Here is a 25,654-nt window from a genome sequence, read left to right as displayed (position 1 = left end):
TCACAATGCTGTGATTTAAAATAATATTTGTTTTCTTTGGTAATGCTGTACTTTAATTTACCCAAGAAACGTATTCCATTTCCCCTTAACATGACGTCATATATGTTATGCATTCTCCACTCTCTGCCGTTCAAGCGCGGAGTTAATATTTTAGGGGAGGGGGGCGCATGTCTATCCAGTTTTGAACGTAGTTTAAAATGTAGTGTCGTGAATTCAAAAAAAATCATAAAATAAAGAAGGTTGTCGTGGAATAATTCGTATTTAATGAAGTGCCGTGCTTCATATTCGTTTAAATAAACCGAGCGTTATTCCTGGTTTTACAACCCCCCCCTCCCTAAGAAATCAAATTGTTGAAGCCCAAAGCGCGCTCAGCATTTGGCGCTAGCGCGGGTTCCCCTGGTGTTGTGGAGCGTTCTGCGAACAGCTGCGTACCCTCAGCTTTGGCGTTGCGTGTCATTTTATTTTTCATTGAACATCCATGGACAGTCATGTCCGACGAAGAACCAAAGGTCCCGGACGAACTTTTCAAAGATGTCAAATTCTACGTGGTCGGGGACATTGACCAGAAGGTGACGTTATTATAGACGTTAGCTTCTAACAAGTTGCCTAGTTAGCATGCTAACCCGGCTAACGTCAACGTGGTTTCCCGCTGGAAAAGCTAAGCTAAGGCTGACGTGCTAACCGCGAATAAGTAGCTTCACATTCTCGCTAGCTAGATCCATGACGACTCGTGGAATGTATTTAACTGAATACGACAACTGCGATGTCGTTCAAGTGATGTTATGCACGCGTTTTGTCTCTTACTTTTTTTGCATGTCGCTCACGGTGTAGCAACACACAGGCAACGTTTGCGCCGGCTAACACATTGCAGTTTAGATCCCAGGGTCTATAAGTCAAGCTACCCGGCTAAATCACACACTTGTAGCTCGGACCCGTTTGCGTGCTATTGTTTAGGTTGACACCCGCTCTTCCATACTGGATGAGGGCGACGAAATCCATTCTCCCTACCCCCAGTTTTCGAAGAAGTGTTAAGAACAGGATCGATACACAGCCCACTTTATCTCATAACACTGAGTCTGTTCTACTTGGATAAGGTTTTGTGTGCATTGCTGCGTCCAGATTATCTACTATTTACTAAATTTTTTGAAGATGTACTGTTGGTGGTTCAGTGGTAAGCACTGTGGACCCACACAGCAAGACGTTTCTGGGGCCAGCAAGAAGGACAGGGACCTTTCTGTGTGGACGTTGCATGTGGGTTTCCTCCGCTCCATAAAGACATGCATGTTGAGGTTAAGACACTGAGGATTCTGAGGATGCCCCCGAAATCTTGAGTTGGATGCCAATTTGACCAGCCTTTTTCTAGCAGCTTTGCAGGCAGCAAATAAACAAATACAGTAACATGTGTATAAATACCAAAATCTGTCTTTTTTTTAATCATCATCAGCAGACTACTGTTAAGTTAGTTCACTGGTAGTTTAAGATAACATAACTGCCCTTCACCTTTAAAACACAGCTACCTTTTAAAGTTTTTGATTATGGCTTCTGGCATTTGTTGTATTTATTCTGTAACTTTCACTGATTTCACCCTATCTGTCCACCAAAATCTGATTCTGACAAGATTTGAGGTGAGAAATAAGCAATCCAGTTGCTGAATTTTCACTTGTAGACCTAATATAAGTGATCTTCTTTAAGATCTTATTTAAAAGTTAGTTCTGACTTTCGTTGCCGTGCTCCATGCTTCTGGGAAACACTGCACTGCAATGCACCAGGACTCTCGGATGTCAGAAGCCTGAGTGATTTGCTCACAGCGATTAGTTTGACATTAGTTTACCTTATTATTTGACACTTTGGCCACGTCTAATATGAACATCAGAAATTGTAATATTATATACACTACTCACAAAAAGTTAGGGATATTCAGCTTTCGGGTGAAATTTCGGGATGAACCTAAAATGCACTATAACCTTTACAGGTGAACTTAATTTGACATTCTCTAAACTTTTGAATGCACATGTCCAACTGTTCAATGTTTCAGTACTTTTTGCACAACTACCTGTTCTCTCACAAGGAGCTGAACGGCAAAATTCACAACAGGTGTTTGATTCATGAATCGACAAATACATTTCCTGGCTCAATTAGAATTGGTATTTAAACAGTCCTCTTCATCATGCTGTTCACATTTTGACGACATGAGACCGAGACGACACCTAACAACTGATCAACAGTACCTCGCCATTGCGAGGCTTTAAACGGGATGTTCTCAGAGGGAAGTGGCCCAGCTCCATGTTTATAGTGGACTTGCCTCGACGGGGACCATGGACCGTAGCCCAGAGCCAGATCCCCAATTTCAGCTCGGTCAGGGCCAATTTCAGCTCGGTCAGGGGTGAAGACGTTTATCTGTGGAAGGGAAGCAAAGGGGAAGATTCAGGTTGCACCAATAATGCCATTTGTTGCACCCCCACAGCTTTCAAAATATAACCTAGCCAAACAACACCTGATGAGCATTAGGACAACTAGGACAATGCAAGAATGATTAACAATTTAGTGATGACATCAGCAGGTTGCAACAGAGAGACTGGAAGAGTCACAGAAAGGCATAGAAGTGGACGTCCTTTGGCCGAATCCCACACTGATGACCGCTTCATTGTGAACAGTGCCCTGCGGAACTGGTTGGTGAATGCCACTCAACTCCAGGCACATTTAAGGGAGGTGAGAGGCACCCAAGTGTCACATCAGACCATTCAAAACCGTTTACATCAGCGGGGTCTGCGTGCTATACGACCTGCAAGGGTACCTGACCACACCACCAGGCACAGGCATTGTCGTCTTGCACGGGCCAGGGAGCATTTACGCTGGACGAGGGACCAGTGGGCCTCAGTGCTGTTCTCTGATGAAAGTCGATTCACGTTGAGCAGAAATGATGGCCGTCGGAGACGTCAAGGAGAGCGCTATGCATAAGCCACTGTTTTCACCAGACGAGCCTTTGGTGGTGGTGGTGGTACAGTGTGGGCAGGTGTGTCTAGTCAATACAGAACAGAACAGAACAACACAGGCCTAATTTCATCTTCATGGACGACAATGCTCCAGCTCATCGAGGTGGCGTCATTAGGGAACGGCTGCTGGAGACTGGGGTACCTCAAATGGAGTGGCCTGCACTTTCTCCAGACCTGAATCCCACAGAAAACCTATGGGATCAGATGAGTCGCCGTGTAGAGGCTCGTAACTCTGTACCCCAGAACCGCAATGACCTGAGGGCCACTCTTCAAGAAGAGTGGGGTGCCATGCCTCAGCAGACAATAAGTCGACTTGTGAACAGCATGAGATGTCGTTGTCAAGCTGTAATTGTTGCTCAAGGGCACATGACAAGTTATTGAGACATTGACATTTTTTGTTGTGGTATACCCACCACTGTTGTTGGCTTTTGTTTCAATAAATTGTTTGAGATGAGGAAATCACCATTGCATGCTTCTCCTTAAATGCCCTACTTTCATGATATAATATCACTGTAGCGTGAACTTTTTACATTTTCCATAAATTTCACCCGAATGCCAAATATCCCTAACTTTTTGTGAGTAGTGTACATGACAGAAAATAAGGAAAAGCAAAATGGGCCCCCTTTATGTGACAAATCACCTCTTGAATCTTTAAGATTAATCATATATCCAGGAGGTTGAGTCAATGATGTCTAATGCAGCTGCCGTGTTGAAAGTCTTTGGTGTTTTTTTTAGTTTTTTTTTTTTTACATTTTTTTTTTGAAGAAACGTGTCTGTTCTTCACTGAAAACATCACAATGAGCTGCTATCAGTGTCAGTGTTGTCCAAACTGATTCGTTCTTAGTAGATTTCTTCTGTTTCCAGGTGATTCAGCTGCTGAAAGAAGGAAAAGGCAAAGAGGTTTCGTACAATGCCTTGGCCACCCACATCATTGCCGAGGATGGGGACAACCCAGAGGTCAGCGAGTCCAGAGAGGTTTTTGACCTCCCTGTGGTCAAGGTAAGGGCTTTACTATGGGACAAAGTGGTAAATACAAAGCCGAAGTGCCGTGAATAACTGCCAACTCTTCACCTGTGCATTTTATTTAGCAGTACAAAGTCGGACTAAGAACTGTAAAGTGGCAATCACCTCAGTCAAGTTTAACTCACATTTAATGCCATTGCACAGAATGATATATGGCATAGATGAACAAAAATGAAACTAACTAAATTGAGTTTACAGAATGAGTATCTTTTTTGTTTTGTGAAGAATGCTGTGTTCAAGTCCTATACGTGAAGTAAGTAATATTGTTCTTAGAAAAGTAAGGAGTTGTCAGCAGTCTAGATCAATGTGTGCAGGTGCATGGTGCTTGTTTCGTTCCGTAAGGAGATGGAAAATTACCTATATAAAAAATAAAAACACACTGAAGCGCTCTGATCACGAGCACCCCATCACTGGCACACGCATCGCTGGCGCACACATCGTCGGTGCATGCATCGTCGGTACCGTCAGAGAGGGAGACAGGTGTGTAAATTGCGCCCTGATCGCTCCCTCTAGGCGCCCCCTCGGGATGGCGCGCCAGGCCAGGGCCAGCTTCCTATAGGAAGAGCCGACCCTGTCTGCACCTGCCCAGCTGGCGGATAAAAAAATAAAATAGCGCAAACAGACAAGTCATTCACTTGCGTGCACAAAGATGATATACAGTGGGGCAAAAAAGTATTTAGTCAGCCACCAATTGTGCAAGTTCTCCCACTTAAAAAGATGAGAGAGGCCTGTTATTTTCATCATAGGTTCACTTCGACTATGAGACAAAATGAGAAAAAAAAAAAAAAATCCAGAAAATCACATTGTCTGATTTTTAAAGAATTTATTTGCAAATTATGGTGGAAAATAAGTATTTGGTCAACAACAAACGTTCATCTCAATACTTTGTTATATACCCTTTGTTTGCAATGACAGAGGTCAAACGTTTTCTGTAAGTCTTCACAAGGTTTTCACACACTGTTGCTGGTATTTTGGCCCATTCCTCCATGCAGATCTCCCCTAGAGCAGTGATGTTTTGGGGCTGTCGCTGGGCAACACGGACTTTCAACTCCCTCCAAAGATATTCTATGGGGTTGAGATCTGGAGACTGGCTAGGCCACTCCAGGACCTTGAAATGCTTCTTACGAAGCCACTCCTTCGTTGCCCGGGCGGTGTGTTTGGGATCATTGTCATGCTGAAAGACCCAGCCACGTTTCATCTTCAATGCCCTTGCTGATGGAAGGAGGTTTTCACTCAAAATCTCACGATACATGGCCCCATTCATGCTTTCCTTTACACGGAACAGTCGTCCTGGTCCCTTTGCAGAAAAACAGCCCCAAAGCATGATGTTTCCACCCCCATGCTTCACAGTAGCTTTGGTGTTCTTTGGATGCAACTCAGCTTTCTTTCTCCTCTAAACATGACAAGTTGAGTTTTTACCAAAAAGTTATATTTTGGTTTCATCTTCCATTGACATTCTCCCAATCCTCTTCTGGATCATCCGAATGCTCTCCAGCAAACTTCAGACGGGCCTGGACATGTACTGGCTTAAGCAGGGGGACACGTCTGGCACTGCAGGATTTGAGTCCCTGGCGGCTTAGTGTGTTACTGATGGTAGCCTTTGTTACTTTGGTCCCAGCTCTCTGCAGGTCATTCACTAGGTCCCCCCGTGTTGTTCTGGGATGTTTGCTCACCGTTCTTGTGATCATTTTGACCCCACGGGGTGAGATCTTGCGTGGAGCCCCAGATCGAGGGAGATTATCAGTGGTCTTGTATGTCTTCCATTTTCTAATAATTGCTCCCACAGTTGATTTCTTCACAACAAGCTGCTTACCTATTGCAGATTCAGTCTTCTCAGCCTGGTGCAGGTCTACAATTTTGTTTCTGGTGTCCTTTGACAGCTCTTTGGTCTTGGCCATAGTGGAGTTTGGAGTGTGACTGTTTGAGGTTGTGGACAGGTGTCTTTTATACTGATAACGAGTTCAAACAGGTGCCATTAATACAGGTAACGAGTGGAGGACAGAGGAGCCTCTTAAAGAAAAAGTTACAGGTCTGTGAAAGCCAGAAATCTTGCTTGTTTGTAGGTGACCAAATACTTATTTTACCGAGGAATTTACCAATTAGTTCATAAAAAAATCCTACAATGTGATTTCCTGGATTCTTCCCCCCCATTGTCTCTCATAGTCGAAGTGAACCTATGATGAAAATTGCAGGCCTCATCTTTTTAAGTGGGAGAACTTGCACAATTGGTGGCTGACTAAATACTTTTTTGCCCCACTGTATGTGGATGCTTGCAAGCAACATTTTTATAAAAAATAATAAATTTCTGCCGAAACACATACTGCATGTTTTCTTTAGAATGTTAATTTTCAGATTCAGACCTGTTTTTTGTTTTTTTTTAATTCAAAGTGTGTGTGTGTGTGTGTGTGTGTGTGATGGAGAGCTGAGTCTCTAGTCATGGTTGTTAATTATAGTAATGTACTAACCACATACCTTATTTTTACATTTGTTAAAAAAAATATGAACGTGTTCCATGTCGATTTCAGTGGTGCTCCTAAATTTTGTGCTGATGTTCCCAAAATAATCACTAGGGAGCACCAGTGCTACTAGTGGAAAAAGTTAGTCTGGAGCCCTGTTATAAACATGAGAAATTGAACATGATACTGGTTACATTACATTACATTTACATTTAGTCATTTAGCAGACGCTTTTATCCAAAGCGACTTACAATTGTTCAAACACCGACGGACGCAGCCATCAGGAGCAGTTAGGGGTTAAGTGTCTTGCTCAAGGACACTACAGCATGCTAGCAGGAGGAGCCTGGGATCGTACCAGCAACCTTTAGATCACTAGACCACCAGCTCTACCGCCTGAGCTACCATCCCCGAATGGTACTTATTGGAATTAAATTCAGTTACTGGGGTCGGATCTAATCATATTTTTTCATTCACTACTGAGTTTAAAGACAGAAGGTATCATGCATGCCTCCTATTGCACTTTAATTTAACAATTGAGTATTAAAACGTTTTCATATAAGACTAATGGCAAAAGTTCCTTGCTTTAAGTGTTTCACAGAATAAATGGAAAACAGTTCAATCTCACTTTTTTTTTTTTGAATCGCGCAAGATAGATATAATTTATTTCCTGAACATTTTAATGGTGATTTGATCATACCACTTACAACTATAGATGATAATAAGTAAAGAAACATTACATTCACTTCGGGACTGTAGTTCTTCGGGACGGTTCCGGGATGGTGGTGAAAAGAAGATAGTCTGGAGGGTATATGATAGGTGATAATGGCCTTAGGCCAGGAGAAATTTGGGTCCATATAATACGTTAAACATTTCTGTATTCACATGTTTAATACATGTTGGATTGGGCAATAGAAAATAGTGCAGTATTGAGTAGTGGGTGCAAGTGATGGTTACCCCTAACTTGTCTTAAAAATCAGGTTTTCACTTCCCATATGTTTCAACCAATCGTGTTGCTAGGGACGGGGATCTGTTAGCCAGCGTTAGATGTAATGAGTCCCTACTGGAATCGACCTGACTAGCGAAACCATAACAATAACATGCTAATTGAAATGTGATATGGCTGCCCATTAATTGCCAGGGACTAAAAAAACGTTTGAGAAAAGGACTCCTGTGATAAGTGCTGACCGATAAATTGTATTTTCATCGTCATCGCGATATGAACATACGTGATGAATAAAAAATGTTTCTATTTACACGTGTCTTGCATTCACTGGTTATGTGGTTGATTTCATTTTCTAATTCTAAAAAAATGATATCTTCAAATATAATCATATAATAACCATTGACTACTATTACTACTGATTGTCAGTGTCAATAGTAAGCTGGCAAAATTGAAATTTAAGTAGTGGGTTACATGTTGCATTATACTGGAACATGGTGACAGTCCCATATTCTATTTTATTTGAGATCAGTGGCTGTTCCATGTTGTATTTTATTTTATTGGAACTCAGGTAGTTTCATGTTCTATTATTGTTCCATAGTGAATAATTAACAATAAACAACACCCAGTGTCAAAATCAGCAACCTCACTATTGTGGTAACTGAAAATTGCAGCGGTACAGTATTCCGTATGTGCAGCTGTCCTATCATGTGAGCGTCATCAGATCACATGATGTATTTGTCATTGACGTACAGCAGATATATTCAATGAGACCAAACGATAAGTACATTTCATTTCTCTGATCACCGATATAAACTCAAAATGAAACACTAAACCTAACCCAATGTAAATGTTTTATTTTGAACATACAAAAATTGGAATCGGCCAAGAAAATTGCTATTGGTGTGTCTCTAATTGTGGCTGTTTTATTTTAGTCCCAAAAGTTTATGAAGTTGATGAAATGTCTCTGAGGCCTTTCACGTGCAGTGTTTAGTCCGTTTGAATGGAACCTTGTTGTTGGGAACTTCCAACAATGAGAGATTTCCTTCCACAGAGATACTGAGGCAGCACTCTTTGGACTTGCATTTATTTAGTAGTTAATAGACAGCCTTGTTCTAACTTTTAGAATAAAGTAATAAGCAACAAGTGTATCAGGTCTCATTAGCGATCCCTCCGTTATTCCATCCTCCTCTCGGCATGCATAGATAGGGTTCCTGCATTACCCACAATGCAATGTCTTAAAGCAACAGACCATGTCACTACTGGATCTGTCCTGGGATTGTTTTTAATAAGTCAGAAAAAATACAGCTAACAAATTAAGATGAAGGATTTCAAAATGATGTTTGTTTGTAAAAATGTGATGTTATTTTTTGTTTTAATAAAATACTATTATAGCAGAAATACATAAGAACTGTATAGCTAATATGAATATTCAAGTGTTTTGAGGACACTTGAATATTTATTTATTGCAAGTCATATCACCATGGCAATATTAAACAATGCTAAAGCACATCGCAGATTTTCCTCATATCGTGCAGGCCTAGCTAGGAGCCGAGATTTGTCCTTTGCTCAGCAGCACTGGTAAATGAAATGTTTCCTGTAGCCAGTGGAAAGACCAGCTAAAGTATCATGTCGCGACACTAATGTTCTTAGACAATGTTTCTGTAAAGGTTTCCAATCGTCAGCGGTGAAGACCGGCCACTCTGGCAATACACTTATTAAAGTCCTCATCTTGTAAGCTCCATCTTGCCACTGGCTGAGATGATCCCGAACCTAATCCGAACCTACAGGTGCACACTCCTGCTGATGCCCTTGACTAAGCATTGGCTCTAGAGCTGGAGTTGGTCCCTGGCCCATGTGCGGGGGCTGCCCACTGCTCCTAGCTAGGATGGTCAAATGCAGAGGACACATTTCCCCACAGGGATCAAATTAAGTGATTGTTCTTCTTACTCTCCCTCAGAACCATGGCACTGTGTCAGGTGGACACAATTATCTGTGGAAATTGGAGCTGTGTGCCAACCAGTCCCTCAGTTATAATTAGGAGCCTACACTGGGACATTCTGTCCCTCCAGTACAGGGGCTATTGTTTATGTTAATTTATAACAAGGCCGGAATTTACCTCTACATCCGCCAAACACTTAGGAACTTTGCTCAGACGACAAGGGTAGCAAACCTGTTTGAGATCCTTGCTCTTGACCTGTTCTAGGTCTTTGCTCTAAACCTGTTCTACATCCAGGAATCTTGCACTTTACGTAAATCATTAATGTCCAGCAAAGAATAATCCTCTCCCTCTTTCTTCCAGCCGTCCTGGGTGATCCTGTCAGTTCGATGTGGAGATCTGCTACCGTATCCTTCTTGTGACCATCAAACCGACGTCCCTGTGCTTGGAAAATGCTTTTAACAATAGAGGAGGTGAAGAATACTGTAGGGCTGCCCCCTGAAATTCGCAGTCTAATTATCTGACAGAGACCCCGTCAGTCGACTGAGATTCTTGAAATTGAGCATTCATTCATTCATTCATTCATTCATTCATTCATTCATTCATTAAATAATTTATCAGTCAGTGTGTATTACAATAACAGGATTAAATCACATTTAAGCTTACAAAAATGCACAGGGATAACATTTCAATCACAAATTATAACTAAGGGAAATCAAATATATTTTCGTGTGTGGATCATCCGCGTCCAGACACAAACACGGCTCTCTGTGTATCCCGATTGCGGACAGCCATGTCCCCAAATAAACCAACTAAAATCTTGTGTTTTAGGAGGGATTTGGAGGGATGGGGTTCGAGTAGGGATGGGTATCATTACGATTTTCACGGTACTACTACTCTTACCAATACTGCTTATCGATCCGGTACTTTTCCGTTTTTGGGACCGCTTTCTTAAATCTCACAACAAATGATAAAGAGCGGAGAAGCATAAAAATAGGACCAAATCGTGTAATTATCCCGAAAAAAGGCACTGTCTCCTAACTTCTAATGTGTCATGATGTTTTTTATTTATTTATTTGTTTGTTTGTTTATTTTAGGTTTTGATTTCTTTTTTTTCCAGTTTAATTTAAAAGTAAAGAATACCCTTAGTCTGAGCCTTTCATGTGAGGACTGTGTGTTATTGTGTATCCTTTAACCAAAGACAATGTAGAGTTACTGGATTCTCCCCTGAGTCAGGCCAGATATTTTTTGGGGTGACAGCTTGTCTTCCCAGGGTAAGTGTGTGTGCATGTTTGTGTGTCCTACAGCAGGAGTCTTTGATTTTAATTATTTTTTTACTTTAATCAAAAAGTAATGCACATTGTAATTATAGCATAAACAATTGAAAACCACTAGTATTGTACAGCACTATGATATGAATTTCATGGTAAATACTGCCATATACAGATACTAGCCAGTGTTTTGTTGTTTTGTTTAATATGTTTGTGAAACTAACTATGTTACACAGTAATTTAGAAATCATTTCAAGCACCATTCTTAGCATTCTTAACTCTTATGATATTAATGTTTTCTTAGATAGTGTATTATCTAACCAGCTAGCTGCTGGTTAGAGAGGCTACCTAGAGAAGCTGGTAAGACTAAATTGGCTCAAGGGTAGCAAGTGTGTCTGCATTCTAATTTTAATCCAGTTCAATATCAGTTTTAAGATGAATGTTTTCACCCCTTATTTCCAGATGAGTATCTAAAAGTACCTCACAAAAAAAACAGACAGGAGATGAGGATGTACATAGGTAACAGTACTGTCATATGTCAAATACAAAGTGTTTCATTTATTTACCCAATATTTATGAAAGGCCATTATTAGTTATACTAATTGAAAGTCCACTTTAAACATAAAGCTTTTATTTTTGTTGTAGATTTCAAGTACAGTCCCACATAGAGCAGGGGAAAGAGCAACATCAGGGACAGCCCCGTCCGAGAGAGGGACAGGAATAATGGCTGAGGAGACTGAAAATGAAAGTGTGCCACCTGAGAGAGATGGAGAAGGTGCGGGTTTGACGGCACAGAAAGGAGCATAAGGACAGCATAGTTGGTATATGGAAAACAAAATCTAAACTTATTTCTTCGTCTATGCCATTAGGTTAAATAGTTTGACAACAAGTTAAGTTGATACTGAATGGGTTTACATTATTGCATTTTTTCATCAGGGTTCATCAAAATAAATGAGTCTAGTCTTTACAGCTTACCTCAAAGTGCATGAGATCGATGCATTTAGCAGATAAAGTGGAAATCTCAAAGATTTTTGTTTTGTTGTTTTTGTTTATCTTACAAAAACGTTAAGCGATTATGACGATTATTTATTGCGTGTGTGTCGATGACCGTCAATAACTGTCAAATGTTCAATTTATTAAATAACTGGCCGTGCCCTAGTCGCCACAGACACCGGTTCTTAATACCCAGAATAATGCAAATGCAAGGGCTTTCATCAGGGGGCCATAGGCTCAATCACCTTTTGTGTTATCTCATTTGGTGATAGATAGCGACTAACAGACATTTATTTAAACGAAAATATTCGAGATTTGCACTTTAAAATCATCTAAGATTTTTTTTTATGGGGGGGGCATTCCCCTGGACCCTGGACCCCCAAAGAGGTTCGGTGTCCACCCATCACAGTCACTTTGCTCACATTGGAACAGCTGAACGTAGAGCCAGCTTCAACAACAGGCCAGGCTTTATTATAATGTCGGTTCCCATCATTTTTAACTCTTACGTTACATTGTTAAGCCCTCCTGAATACTTTACTACAAATCGCTCTGCTGCTGCTTCTTTAACATAAAGAAAACATTTGTGCAAATAATTGCGATATGTTCAGTTCCATTACTATTATATCTCATAAAATGAAATAATGGAAGTAATACATTGGTTAGGGGGTAAGCAACTTTTTGGGAATACCCACTGAGGGTAATCCCGAAAGCTTGCTTTACTGTCAGTGATGCTTATTTCCGCTAGCCTGGTTAACTTCTCAGAAAAGTAGACGAAAAGACGTTCTCAGAAGAACTTCTTTACAAAAGGTATATATTCACCAGAACGAATATACTCTCTATATGTGGTACGTCAAACTAAATTTTTACTCAATTGCGGGTTGCTTAGTTCCTGATAGGCAAATACTGAGTTGGGGCCTACATATCTTGCAATTAAAATGCAATTATTTGCAACATTTGTTGGAACAATCTTTATTTTCCCCTTTTAATGAAAAGAACACCATTGGAAAATATCTAACTCTCAGGAGTTTGAAACGTCAAGTTTGTGTACTTTGTATCAGCTTCTTAAAAACAAAAAAAGCTAAGTTATTGTAAAGCAGAGCAATTTGGTATAAATGGAACAAGCGGATCATCAGCTTTATTGGTTTAGATGAAAATTTAATTATTGCAATGTTAACATTGCCATACTGCTTCTTTGGCTTTCAATACATTCTGTATTGATCCTGCAGCATTCTGCATTCCGCTGCTTTGCATCACATTAAGTATCAAGAGCGCACACATGTAAATTTGGCACCCTATCCTGCCTTTGATTACATAGATTGAAATGACTCCAAGCGACGACAAAATCTTCTGCTTCGGCCAGCTACGGTATTTTGCGTTATCGCTGCTTATTCATAACAAGCTTTCAGGAATACGGCCCCATTCTCTCCTACGACATATCCACTCAAGTTTCTTCCAGTTGATGGTTGGTGGTTTGTAGTATTGTGGTGTGAAATGTTTTGGACTCGTGTCAGAAGTTTGAGGTCATTATTGGGCAAATGAGTAATTGATTACCGAGTTAATCAAATTGCTCTTATGATTGTGCCATTCTGTCTTTGGTGTTGCAGCTTCCAGATGACCTCAACACCTTGTGGGCTTATGTTACCTTCTTTGGAGGAGACTGTCAGCTCAACCTTAATAAAAAGGTCACCCACCTGGTGGTGAAAGAACCCAAGGGGGTAAGTTTCTGACTGTTGACCGCTGGACTCACCATCTATTGATTGTTTCAAGTTAAGAACTATATTTTCCTGGGGGGGATTATCAAACTTTCTGTTTGAAACATAAGGGTTGTTTTTTTTTTTTTTGTTTTTTTTGTTTTTTTTGAATTTGACACAGTGTTAAGCATGTTTAGTTCAAACCAGTTGCAAGTGTTTGAGCAGGGAAGGATATTTGGTAGCAGTGAGGTCAGACTAACATGCAGCACTGAATTAAAGCAAAGAACCAATAGCTGGAAAGTGAAGCAGTTTTAAGCTTAACAAGTAGAAAAGAAATAATGGAAAATGATAATCAGATTTTGTTAAGTCTGCAATGGAATAATCAACATTTGCTTGACTGATAAGTTATAGCTAATTTTGTAAATATGCCGTGGGCAGCTTGTTGAAATCCACTGTCTGCTATCTAGTTACAGTATTTAGTAACACCTTTTTAAGTCCCTCACAAGATTGGTAGGAAAATCACTCCACTAGTACTGCTTGTTTTTACAGTGTTTTGCTGACTGTGACAGACAGTTAGTTTGATACTAGCCAACTTGCATGCATTTTGTGTACCAACAACGCAAAATCAAACTCATTAGTCAAAATACACAGGTAAAAATGCCAGCTGAAAATATGAAAAAACAAATCTGTGGTTTGATTAAGGAAAACAATAAATCAATACAAAAAACAATACTGTATATTTATTGGGTATTTAAACTAAATCCCTCGGATTGGACCAGATGCTACAACCTTGTGCTTGTGGTTCTTTAACCCCTCCCTCTCACTCACTCAACACCCACTTATACACAGCGCAGCAGTACTTTATTATCTACTGAGGTGTGACGCTGCATTGCTTAGATAAAATGGAAAGTGGTGAAGAAATAATCCAGCACAAAAATGTGACCATAATATTAGCATATTAAACGTTAGCTGTATCCATCAGAATCTGCCGGTTTTCAGCAGTGACCAAGTGGCCGATCAAGCCGAGCACTGCAGATATCTGATTCTGTGCCGTACTCGCAAATGTACTGTCATGTACTGTACTCGCAAATATGCTCCAAAACTCAAACCTGATACCAACGTAATGAAACTTAGTTACGTAGTTGGCGCACAAAAAACAGCGGGAAAAAAAGAAAATGTTGGCTGTTTGAAGGTACTTCAATGAAGATTAGATCAATTAATTATCTATGCCCTGACATATATATTATATATAGATATATTATACATACATACATACATACATACATACATACATACATACATACATACATACATAGATATTCAAAAATTGTGCAGACTGCGTTTCTATTGCTTTCACTACAGCGTAGCGTCTACTCTGGTCGTTCATAGTCCACAAGCTCTGCTCGTGGTGAAAAGTTTGACTTTATTTGAGACTCGGTTCTTGACGAGTCACTCAGTAAAACAAGTGATTGAATATGACATGAATATGATTCAGTTGGTTTAATGCACGGTGAGGGAAGGAGGACTTCCAGTAAACCAGGGTGAGAAGAGACGGCCATTTATTATACATTTTTATTTATTTATTTTTTTTTTTTGCAATGATTGAAAATTATTTTGGAATGGCAAGTACCATATTAATATAAGAAAGTTATATTTGCACTTAAAAGTGAAAGAGAGTTTTATTTTAAGTTTGAACTGGACATTTCCATGTTAGTTATATGTTGTGTCCTACTAAAACTAAGTGAGAGTTACAGGTTGCATGATACTGAAACTTGGTGACAGTCTCATATTCCATTTTATTGGAACTCAGTGACAATTTCATGTTGTATTATTGTTCCATAATGAATAATGAACAATAATAAACAGTCAAAATCAGCAATCTCACTAATGTGGTTACTGAAAATTGCAGCAGTACAGTAGTCTGTATATGCAGCTGTCCAATCGCGTGAGCAGATCACATGATGTATTTGTCATTGACGTACAGCAGATATACCCAATGAGACCAAATTATAAGAAAATTTGATTTCTCCTATCACGGATATAAGCTCGAAATGATCAGTCCACAATGTAAAAGATATTACATAGTCAATGTCATAGACAATTTAATGTAATTCTGCATTTTGAATAATTCCCAAATTGGAATTGGCAGGTCAGACTTTTAAAAATTCTGAAATCAATTTGCCAAGAAAATTGCAATTGGTGCATCTCTAGTTGGTAAAAATGTTCGGTAACTTAACGAGATGATGCATTACAAGGGGTATATCCTAATGATATGAATTTGCATACTGTATATAGTTAGCTGGTATACGACGAGATTAGCCTCTTAATGAGACGGCTACAGTGTGAATAACTGATGGGAGTCATTTTGCTGCAGTAACTCAAAAGCCATGGAGACTCCCTGTTACACTATTGCAGTACTCAAAATATTTTCCTAAGGTTGGCAAGTCTGTGCTAGGGTCTGACTGATATGGATTTTTTTTTTTTTGTCATTCTCAAATTTTAGGTGGCACAACATTCCGATAATCGATATTATCTGCCGATATGTTTTTTTATTTTGGCAGAAGATAATTGGTCAGAGGAAAACATTGCTTTATTGAACAAAATTAACATGAATATGAATGAATAAAATTGAATGTATGATAACAATAAATATTTTCAATAATAGGACCAGTGTGTAGAATTTTAGTGGCATCTAGCGGTGAGGTTCCAGATTGCAGCAAACTCTGTACCCTCTCACCCCTCCCTTTCTAAAGACGTAGGAGGTGCCAGAAGCTGTCATAACAGTAAGAGACAGAATATCAAAAAGAAAATCCAGAAAATCACATTAAATTAAATATATAAATTATTTTGCATTTCATTGAGTGAAATAAGTATTTGATCCCCTATCAAAACATGACTTAGTACTTGGTGGAGAAACCCTTGTTGGCAAGTACAGAGGTCAGAAGTTTCTTGTAGTTAATTACCAGGTTTGCACACATCTCAGGAGGAAAGTTGCACCACTCCTTTTTGCAGATCCTGTCCAAATCTTTTAAGGTTTCGAGGCTGTCGCTTGGCAACTCGAAGCTTCAGCTCCCTCCACAGATTTTCTATAGGATTAAGGTCTGGAGAGTGGCTAGGCCACTCCGTGACCTTAATGTGGTTCTTCTTGAGCCACTTCTTTGTTGCCTTTGCTGTATGTTTTGGTTCCTTTTCTTGCTGGAAGACCCATCCACAACCCATTTTTAGTGTCCTGGCTGAGAGAAGGAGGTTGTCACCCAGGATTTCACGGTACATGGCCCCATCCATCTTTCCCTCGATGTGGTGAAGTCGACCTGTCCCCTTAACAGAGAAACACCCCCAAAGAATAATGCTTCCACCTCCATGCTTGACGGTGGGGATGGTGTTCTTGGGGTCGTAGTCAGAATTCCTCTTCCTCCAAACACGGTGAGTCGCATTGATACCAAAGAGCTTGATTTTGGTCTCATCTGACCACATCACCTTCTCCCAAACATTCTCTGAATCATTCAGGTGTTCATTGGCAAACTTCAGACGGGCCTGTACATGTCCCTTGTGAGCAGGGTGACCTTACGGGTGCTGCAGGATTTTAATTCATTTCGGCGTAGTGTGTTACCAATGGTTTTCTTGGTGACTGTGGTCCCAGCTGCCTTGAGATCATTAACAAGCTCCCCCTTTGTAGTTCTGGGCTGATCCCTCACCTTTCTCATGATCATTAATACCCCACGAGGTGAGATCTTGCTTGGAGCTCCCACCGAGGGAGATTGACGGTCATTTCGTGTTTCTTCCATTTTCAAATAATCGCGCCAACGGTTGTCTCCTTCTCACCCAGCTTCTTGCCAATGGTCTTGTAGCCCATTCCGGCCTTGTGCACAACAAGCTACAATCTTGTCCCTGATGTCCTTAGACAGCTCCTTGGCCTTGTCCATGATGGAGAGGTTGGAGTCTGATTGATTGATTCTGTGGCAGGTGTCTTTTATACAGGTAACAAGTTGAGACAGATGTCTTTTATATAGGTAACAAGTTGAGATTAGGAGTACTTTCTTAGAGCGAGAGGACTAATCTGTGGGAGCCAGAATTCTTTATGGTTGGTAAGGGATCAAATACTTATTTCACTCAATGAAATGCAAAATAATTTATATCTTTTTCTTAATGTGATTTTCTGGATTTTCTTTTTGATATTCTGTCTCTCATTGATATAATAAACCTACCAAAAATTACCACTAAAATTATAGACCGTTCATTTCTTTGTCAGTGGGCAAACTTACAAAATCACTGAGGGATCAAATAATTATTTCCCCCACTGTATGTAGATATTAAGGGCTCAGTCTAAGATAACAAAAACACAACAATTCTTATTTTCATGGGATTATACACTAGTTAAAACATACTTATGAATATTATATTCCATTTCTGTCAAGTCCTTTCCGCTAGATGCCACTAAATTCTACAGACTGGACCTTTCTCTCAAATATAATCAGTTTGAACTGTTTATATAATTAACTCAAATAACAGTAACACAAATTATTTTTTTATAATTATCATAAAAAGCACTGGTCGTGTTCTTTATGGCATAGTACACACACATTAGTGGTGTTACATGGTGTTTGGGCGTACACTGTTTACATTACTTGCCCACCGTCGTTTAGCTTTTTTAAATTATATTTTATTTTTATAGGAATAAAACCCATTAAATATTTTTTTGCGTATCAGTGCCGACAAAATTCAAATTTGTAAAATAATTTGTAGGAAGTGAAAGTGGCTGCTTGTATGTGCACAGCAGAGTTGCAGCAAAGTCTGCTTATCATGGGAGGAGAGGAGAGAAGGAATCCCCCCCACCCCCCATTGTTACTGGTAACACTGATGTTATGAGTTTATTAACCGGTGGGGGAGATTCCTGAACATGCCAGGCCTAACCATTATACTGTAGGTAACGCTTTATATTAAGGTGATTGTAATAAGCATTTGTTAATGTTAATAAGGTCCTTATAAGGTGCTTATTAACATTATTGTGTTAATAACACTAAGGGTTAATTATAGCATTTATTAGCAGTTAACTAAGCACTTATTAACAGTTAACTACTATGCCTTTTGTAGCTACCAGATATAAAGCGAGAACAATGCCTATTAAGATGAATAAATCCTTAATTATGCTCTTATTAACTGATAACTATGCTTTTTGCAGCTCTGTCATCTGGAATGAGCATTCATGTGGTCAAGATTTATAAAATATGAATAAGAATTGCAAACCCCAATTCCAATGAAGTTTGGAGTTTGTGTAAATAAACAAATAAAAACAGATCACAATGATTTGCAAATCCTTTTCAACCTATATTAAATTGAATACACTACAAAGACAAGATATTTAATGTTCAAACTGATAAATTTTGTTTTTTTTTTGCAAATATTCACTCATTTTGAATTTGATGCCTGCAACACATTCTAACAAAGCTGGGACGGGGCAACAAAAAACTGGGGAAAGTTGAGGAATGCTCAAAACACCTGTTGATGGTGAACCGGTTAATTGGAAACTGGTGAGTGTCATGATTGGGTATAAAAGGAGCATCCTCGAAAGGCTCAGTCGTTCACAAGCAGGGATAGTGCGAGGTTCACCACTTTGTGAACAACTGTGTGAGCAAATAGTGCAACAGTTTAAGGACAACGTTTCTCAACATACAATTGCAAGGAATTTAGGGATTTCATCATCTACAGTCCATAATATCATCAAAAGATTCAGAGAATCTTGAGAAATCTCTGCACATAAGCGGCAAGGCCGAAAACCAAAATTGAATGCCCGTGACCTTGGATCCCTCAGGCGGCACTACAATAAAAAACTACATCATTCTGTAAAGGATATTACCACATGGGCTCAGGAACACTTCGGAAAACCATTGTCAGTTAACACAGTTCGTCGCTACATCTACAAGCGCAAGTTAAAACTCTACCATACAAAGTGAAAGCCATATATCAACAACACCCAGAAACGCCGCCGGCTTCTCTGGGCCCGAGCTCATCTGAGATGGACTGACGCAAAGTGGAAAAGTGTGCTGTGGTCTGACGAGTCCGCATTTCAAATTGTTTTTGGAAATCATGGATGTCGTGTCCTCTGGGCCAAAGAGGAAATGGACCATCCAGATTGTTATCAGCACAAAGTTCAAAAGCCAGCATTTGTGATGGGATGGGGGTGTGTTAGTGCCCATGGCATGGGTAACTTGCACATCTGTGAAGGCACCATTAATGTTGAAAGGTACATACAGGTTTTGGAGAAACATGCTGCCATCCAAGCAACGTCTTTTTCAGGGATGTCCCTGCTTGTGTTACAACAGCGTGGCTTCGTAGTAAATGAGTGCGGGTACTAGACTGGCCTGCCTGCAGTCCAGACCTGTCTCCCATTGAAAATGTGTGGCGCAGTATGAAGCGCAAATATGACAGAGACCCCGGACTATTGAGCAACTGAAGTCGTACATCAAGCAAGAATGGGAAAGAATTCCACCTACAAAGCTTCAACAATTAGTGTCCTCAAAGTGTCCTTAAAAATGCCCCTGTCCCAGCTTTTTTGGAACATTGCAGGCATCAAATTCAAAATTAGTGAATATTTGCAAAAAAAACAATAAAGTTTATCAGTTTGAACATTAAATATCTTGTCTTTGTAGTGTATTCAATTAAGTATAGGTTGAAAAGTCTTTGCAAATCATTGTATTCTATTTTTATCTACATTTTACACAAAGTCCCAACTTCATTGGAATTGGGGTTTGTACATATAAATACAATATTTTAGGGGTGAAGCACAAAAACACACTTTAGGACAGCTGTTTTTGATTTTTTTTTTTTTTTAATTTTTCATAACTTTCACGTAAATGGAAGCCTAATGGCAGTACACAATATATATCAATGTATCTGTATTTTCTACAAAGTTGGCTCAATGTTCAGTTGTAAGTCAAAGCAAGCATTTTTATTAAAACAGAAAAATAAAATGCAAAGACAGGGTTTCCTTCCCTGTCTTTGCAAATAGAAAATATGCACAATTGAATCTTTCAAAATAAAATTTCTGTTATTCTATTATGAAGTGTTGAATTTGAACTTGAACTTTACATTGAATCTTGTTCATTCTCATAATAGCAGAATGAGCTTATACCGAAAGGTAGTTAGTCCATTCTATGGCCACGCGAAATTGCCCCAATCTTACTATAACAATATTTTTGGATGAATACCTTGATAACGCAAATTTAACTATGTCTCCGATTACTATTGGTGCTTGTTGTTTTGAGATATTCACACTCAAATACTTGAAAAACAATGATTATTAATGCAGATATATCTAACCAAGCAGGTAGAGGAATTGATTAGAACAGCTAGAAAACTGCATTACTTAACTGTAATGCAGCCTTAAAAACAACATTTAATTAAATCTCGATATTCTGATAACAAAAATCCCAGACGATATCTTGGGTCTTATAGGGCTGGGCCAGTTATTTCATAATCGGGCGATTGACTGTTTTTGACGGTCACTGACACACGCACAAAAAAACCCTGTTATCGCCAGTTGTTAATGTTTTTGTAAAATGTATATAATCTAGCTTTCCTATAAGTATACATAACTAGTTTCATGTATGCTTGGACACCACACGATCCCTCTAAAACAAAGCCGACAATACTTCTTCCTGCAACAATCGTGCTGTCTCTGAAGTGCACGGTCTTTGACAACACAACAGCTTCTAGTGTGACGTATAACATACAGGTGAGGAGAATCACACTGGTTTAATAAATGTGTTATTTAAAATGACAAAATTATTTTATTTTATAAACGCTGTAGCCTTGGGTAAAGACATTGCTGACTGCTGAACCGGCACTGGAGCGCACCACACCGTATCCGTAACAGTGATCTAATGCCCATTCTGCCCATTGCCCACTTAAATCGCCTGGAGCATGGATTTCTCCATGTGGGAATTTCTCTGTAAAGGAGGTGAATGTGTGAAGCCATTTCGGATCTGCAGCAAGAACCGTGTGGGTAACCGCCATTTAGGCTACTACTACTACTACTACTACTCCTAATAATAATAATAGCATAATAATACATCCAAACGGGTTTTTAACACTGCTGGAAACGTAGTCACCCCCCCCCCCCCCCCGCGCTTATGCCTCAAACCGGAGAAGTTGAACATGCTTGTCTTTTTGGCACGGAACCTGGGCATGTCAACTGAAAACCAAACAGGCCAGACATTTATTTTATTTTTTGTTTGTTTTATTTTTTGTTTGTTTATTTAATAGGGACACGCAGAATAAATAGGGACTGTCCCCGAAAAGTGCATTTTGGCCTAATCCCTTCAGGCAATGCTGATATATTTGATTTCATTTTATTTATTTAATACTACCATACTTAATTGTTGTACTGTTTCACATTTAATATATTATAATGTTAAGAAAGGCTATTTTATTTGACTTAATTCAACCGTCGCAAGTCGAATAGACGCCCGACAAAATGCTTATTTTATTGAAAATGAGTCCAGGCATTATATAGCCAGGTACTTATGAATGTTGTGAAATAAAATGCGTTTTATTTATTTTTTCAGGCCAAGTTTGAGTGTGCCTTACGGCACCCAAGCATTAAGATAGTCACCCCAGATTGGATCACAGACTCGGTCCAAGGTAATCTTTAAATGCTTTAGTCAAACCTCTATGAGTTGCACCTTTTATCTGTTTGGTTCTTTTAAACCACGTCTTCCCATTAAAGACAAGAGCAGGCGGGATGATGCTCTCTACCACCCCCGCCTGACATATGTGGAGCCTGAAGAAGATGACGAGAGCGAGGAGTCATACGACCAGCGCTACCGCTCAGATGGCAGCTACAGTCCGCGGCCCTCTAGTGGGGCCTCCTCCTGCGACGAATTCCCTGACAGCCCCCGGCGGCGCCCGGGCCCTAAGAAGCTGACATCTGTCTCCCCGACCCCTTCATCTTGCAAGCCGGAGCGCGGGAGCGAGCGCATGTTTGATGACTCGGATGACGACTCTGCCACCGAGAGGGAGGAGCGAAACCTCAACTGGACACCGGCAGAAGTGGCCACGCTGCCCGCCGCAGTAGCGACCAATGCGGCCAGGAGGCGCTCAGTCCCAGCCGTTGTCAGAGACCCAGCGGCGCCCTCAGGCCCTGCTCACATCAATCTGTTGGCCCCTGTGTCCTCTGTGTCTGGCAATGTGGGGGCCACAACCACTGAGGGCTGCCCTGCCACCGCCCCGCTGGGTCAAGTGCCGCCGCAAGGTGAGTCTGCCTCCCAGCTTCAAATTACCTTAAGTTTCTACACCAGTTTAAGGTTCACTTTAGGGCAAGACATTTAACTGGACATAATAATTAAATAACATGGACATAACAAAATAATTTATATTTTATTGACTCGGAGCACACTTTTTCTTAAAATTATTGGAACCCACAAGCTGCTCGCTTGCTTGAGCTGCGGCTTGGGCTTCGGCCCCCCACTCAAGCACGCAGCGATACATTACACAGTTTATTTTTAGATAATGTTACAGAGATCAAATTTATTTTTTCACTTGCCCGAACTCAGAGTTTACTTGCCCCGGGTAGGTGTTAATGTCGAGCCCGTAACTTTCGCCTCTCACTTGCTTAATGAGCTCAGCATGATCTCTGTTTATGTTTTTCCAATACTTTTATTTTAGACAGTATTTCAGAATTCTAATGGGTATGACTTTCTAAAATTATATTTGTTGCTGCACTTTATTCTCTATACACGCTCTCCCAACAACATTTTCAGAAAAGAATCCCGCTACACCCTATACTCCCTGCAATGTACAATTCCTTAAGGTCTTACATTTAGCTGGAGTTGTATACAGTAATGGTGTTTGTGTTATTCATGACATTTCTATGTGTCATTAGAAAGTTTGCAATTATTAATGATTTAAAAAATGACATAATTCCCTTCATCTCCTCTTCACCATCAGGCGTATCTGGGTCAGAGGGCATCCCTGGGTGGAGCCCAGCAGCAAGAACGTTGCGGAACATCACCAACAACTCTGACATACAGCAGACCAACCGGCCTGCTAATGTTGCCCATGTAAGAAATCTACAGAGACTAACTCACATGAACAAGAACACTGTTAGTTCTTTCTTTGATATGAGAATCCATGCACAACAGATTGAAACACTGAAAAGTTGTAAACAGGCGTGTTGGGCAAGTTTGTTTTTTTTTGTTTTTGTTTGTGCTTATTGTTACTATTAAAGGTTTTATTTGATGCCACAGTTATAAAATGCGATATAAAATAAGTCAAACCTTTGTAATTGATTACATTTTGCTTTGACACCACAGATCATTCAGAACGCCAATCAGACGAAACCATTGGATCAGCAGTCCAATCAGAGCCAGCCCCCCCCTAACACCACCAGTGCTCTGCTCTTCAACCAGTCCAAGCTGACCAGCCAGTCCCTCACAGCCGAGCAGCAGCAGCAGCAGCTGTTGCAGCAGCAGTCGCATCAAGCTGCCCAGCAGCACCACCAGCCTCCACAGCTGCCGCAGCAGCAGCATCCCATGATGCACCTGCAGCAGCAGCAACACCAGATGATGCAGCTGCATCACCAGCAACAGCAACCTTTGCAAGTTGCGCAGCAAGGATTCTCACAACTTCCGCAGCAGCAACAGTTTCTGCAACAGCAGCAGCAGATACATCAACAACAGTTGTTTTCGCAGCAACAACAACAACAACAACAACAACAACAGCAGCAACAACAACACCCATTTCCCCAGCAGCAGCAGCTGCGCCCTCAGCAGCTCTTGCGCCCTGGACTGCAGCAGCTTCAGCAGCAGCAAGCTCTGCAGCAGCAACTGCAGCAGTTTCAGCAGCAGCAACGGCTGCAGATGCTGCAGCAGCAGAAGCAGCAGCAGCAGCAGAAACATTTACACCAGCAGCATCTGCAACAGCAGCAACACTTCCTGCAGCAGCAGCAAATGCAACAGCAACACATGCAGCAGATGCAGCAGCAGCAGCAGCATCTGCAGAGTCAGCAGCAGCAGCAGGCTTTGCAGCACCACAACCAGCAAGTCATGCAGCAGCAGCATCAGCATGCACAGCAGCTGCAGCAGAGCTCAGTGCAGCCACATCCCCAGCAGTCCTCTCAGATTGCCCAGCTGTTTGGCCACGAACCAGCACAAGAGAGTGAGTTAAGCCATGAGGTTCATAACCCAACCAGTAAAATCAGATATTGATAGTATGGTGCTGAGCATTTGCATTTGCCACATCTGATTTGGTCAAATCAGTAAGTCAGAATGCACAGATATGTGTACAGAGTCCAACACTGCGCTCCCATACAACATGCTGATACCTAAACCAGATATGAATGTGACGTTGCCTTGAGTTCCTGTTTCTGGTTTTGTTTTTGTGTTATATTGATGTAATTTTAACACTGCAATAAGTTAGTTATTACGGACGATAATAAACAAACACATCCGTGATCACACTATTGTAACTTAGCACTATTTGTGAGTATTCGTGAATACTAATATTTGGTATCGGTTAGGGGTGCATGATGCTGGATAAAATGAGGATCTCGTTTTTCTTTTTTAGATCAATGTTCTTGTAAATGGAGGCCTCACATTGTATTTAACAGGCCTAAAGGCACGACTATCCACAAACTAAGCTCAACAAACTTAATATCTGTGCCCCATCTGTCAGAGGTGAGCTGAACATGACATTTGTCACGTGAAGGGAACAGTTTAGAAAAATCTTAAACGAGAACATACCATCAACCTCAACTAGGCTTTTGAAAACATATTTATGATAGTTATTCATTATTTAACAGTAATCTGAAACTCACCAATATACTAAGGTAGGTTTAGCCCCTTCCACCAGAGGGCCCAAGAAAGCATTATTGCAAATGGAATTTTAGTACAAGTGACTGGAAAAAAGGCTATAAGTAGATTAGTGTGTTTTGACTCAAATTCATATTTTTACATTTTAGGATTTGTGGAGTCCTATCTAGTTAACCTTATATTTAATATATGGGTATTACATTATGCTGTACTCTTCTTATATGCCTTAATGTTAAGTTGACTTGCATGCATCCCCATAAATCATATATTGTTTGGTTTCTGCATGGATGTGTTAGTCCCAAGATAGAAGTAGCCTAGGGCTCTAGAAAGGCTTAAATTCACCCTGCTGAACAAGAATAGTATCCTACAAAAATGTGCAGAAGGGTGGAACTTATCCATAGGGTATAATAATTGACGCTTCAAAGTGCTCTGTTGCTTACAACACGCATCATAGTGAGCAATTTAAAACAAATCTCCAATCGCTGTAACCAATCTGCGGAAAACAATATGTGGCAGTCCATTTTGTAACTGCTATGATTGT

The 25,654-nt window shown here is 40.3% G+C and overlaps 1 protein-coding gene across 1 annotated transcript in view; it reads left to right on the top strand.

Moving 5' to 3' along the window:
- Positions 1-406: 406 nt before the first annotated feature.
- paxip1 (PAX interacting (with transcription-activation domain) protein 1) overlaps positions 407-25,654 on the top strand; it is a 65,886-nt gene continuing 40,638 nt past the window's right edge. Inside the window, exons 1-9 of the mRNA XM_080010773.1 lie at positions 407-569; positions 3,858-3,992; positions 9,715-9,758; positions 10,562-10,625; positions 13,220-13,330; positions 21,871-21,946; positions 22,032-22,556; positions 23,252-23,364; positions 23,617-24,460. Coding sequence (XP_079866899.1) covers positions 489-569; positions 3,858-3,992; positions 9,715-9,758; positions 10,562-10,625; positions 13,220-13,330; positions 21,871-21,946; positions 22,032-22,556; positions 23,252-23,364; positions 23,617-24,460 — 1,993 coding nt within the window. The 5' untranslated portion in view covers positions 407-488. The remainder of the gene's footprint in view (positions 570-3,857; positions 3,993-9,714; positions 9,759-10,561; positions 10,626-13,219; positions 13,331-21,870; positions 21,947-22,031; positions 22,557-23,251; positions 23,365-23,616; positions 24,461-25,654) is intronic.

Source organism: Zeus faber (assembly GCF_960531495.2).
Source record: "Zeus faber genome assembly, chromosome: 12".
Taxonomy (NCBI): Eukaryota; Metazoa; Chordata; class Actinopteri; order Zeiformes; family Zeidae; genus Zeus; species Zeus faber.
Note: the sequence above shows the minus strand (reverse complement) of the source record. Positions and strands in the feature narration are given on the sequence as shown.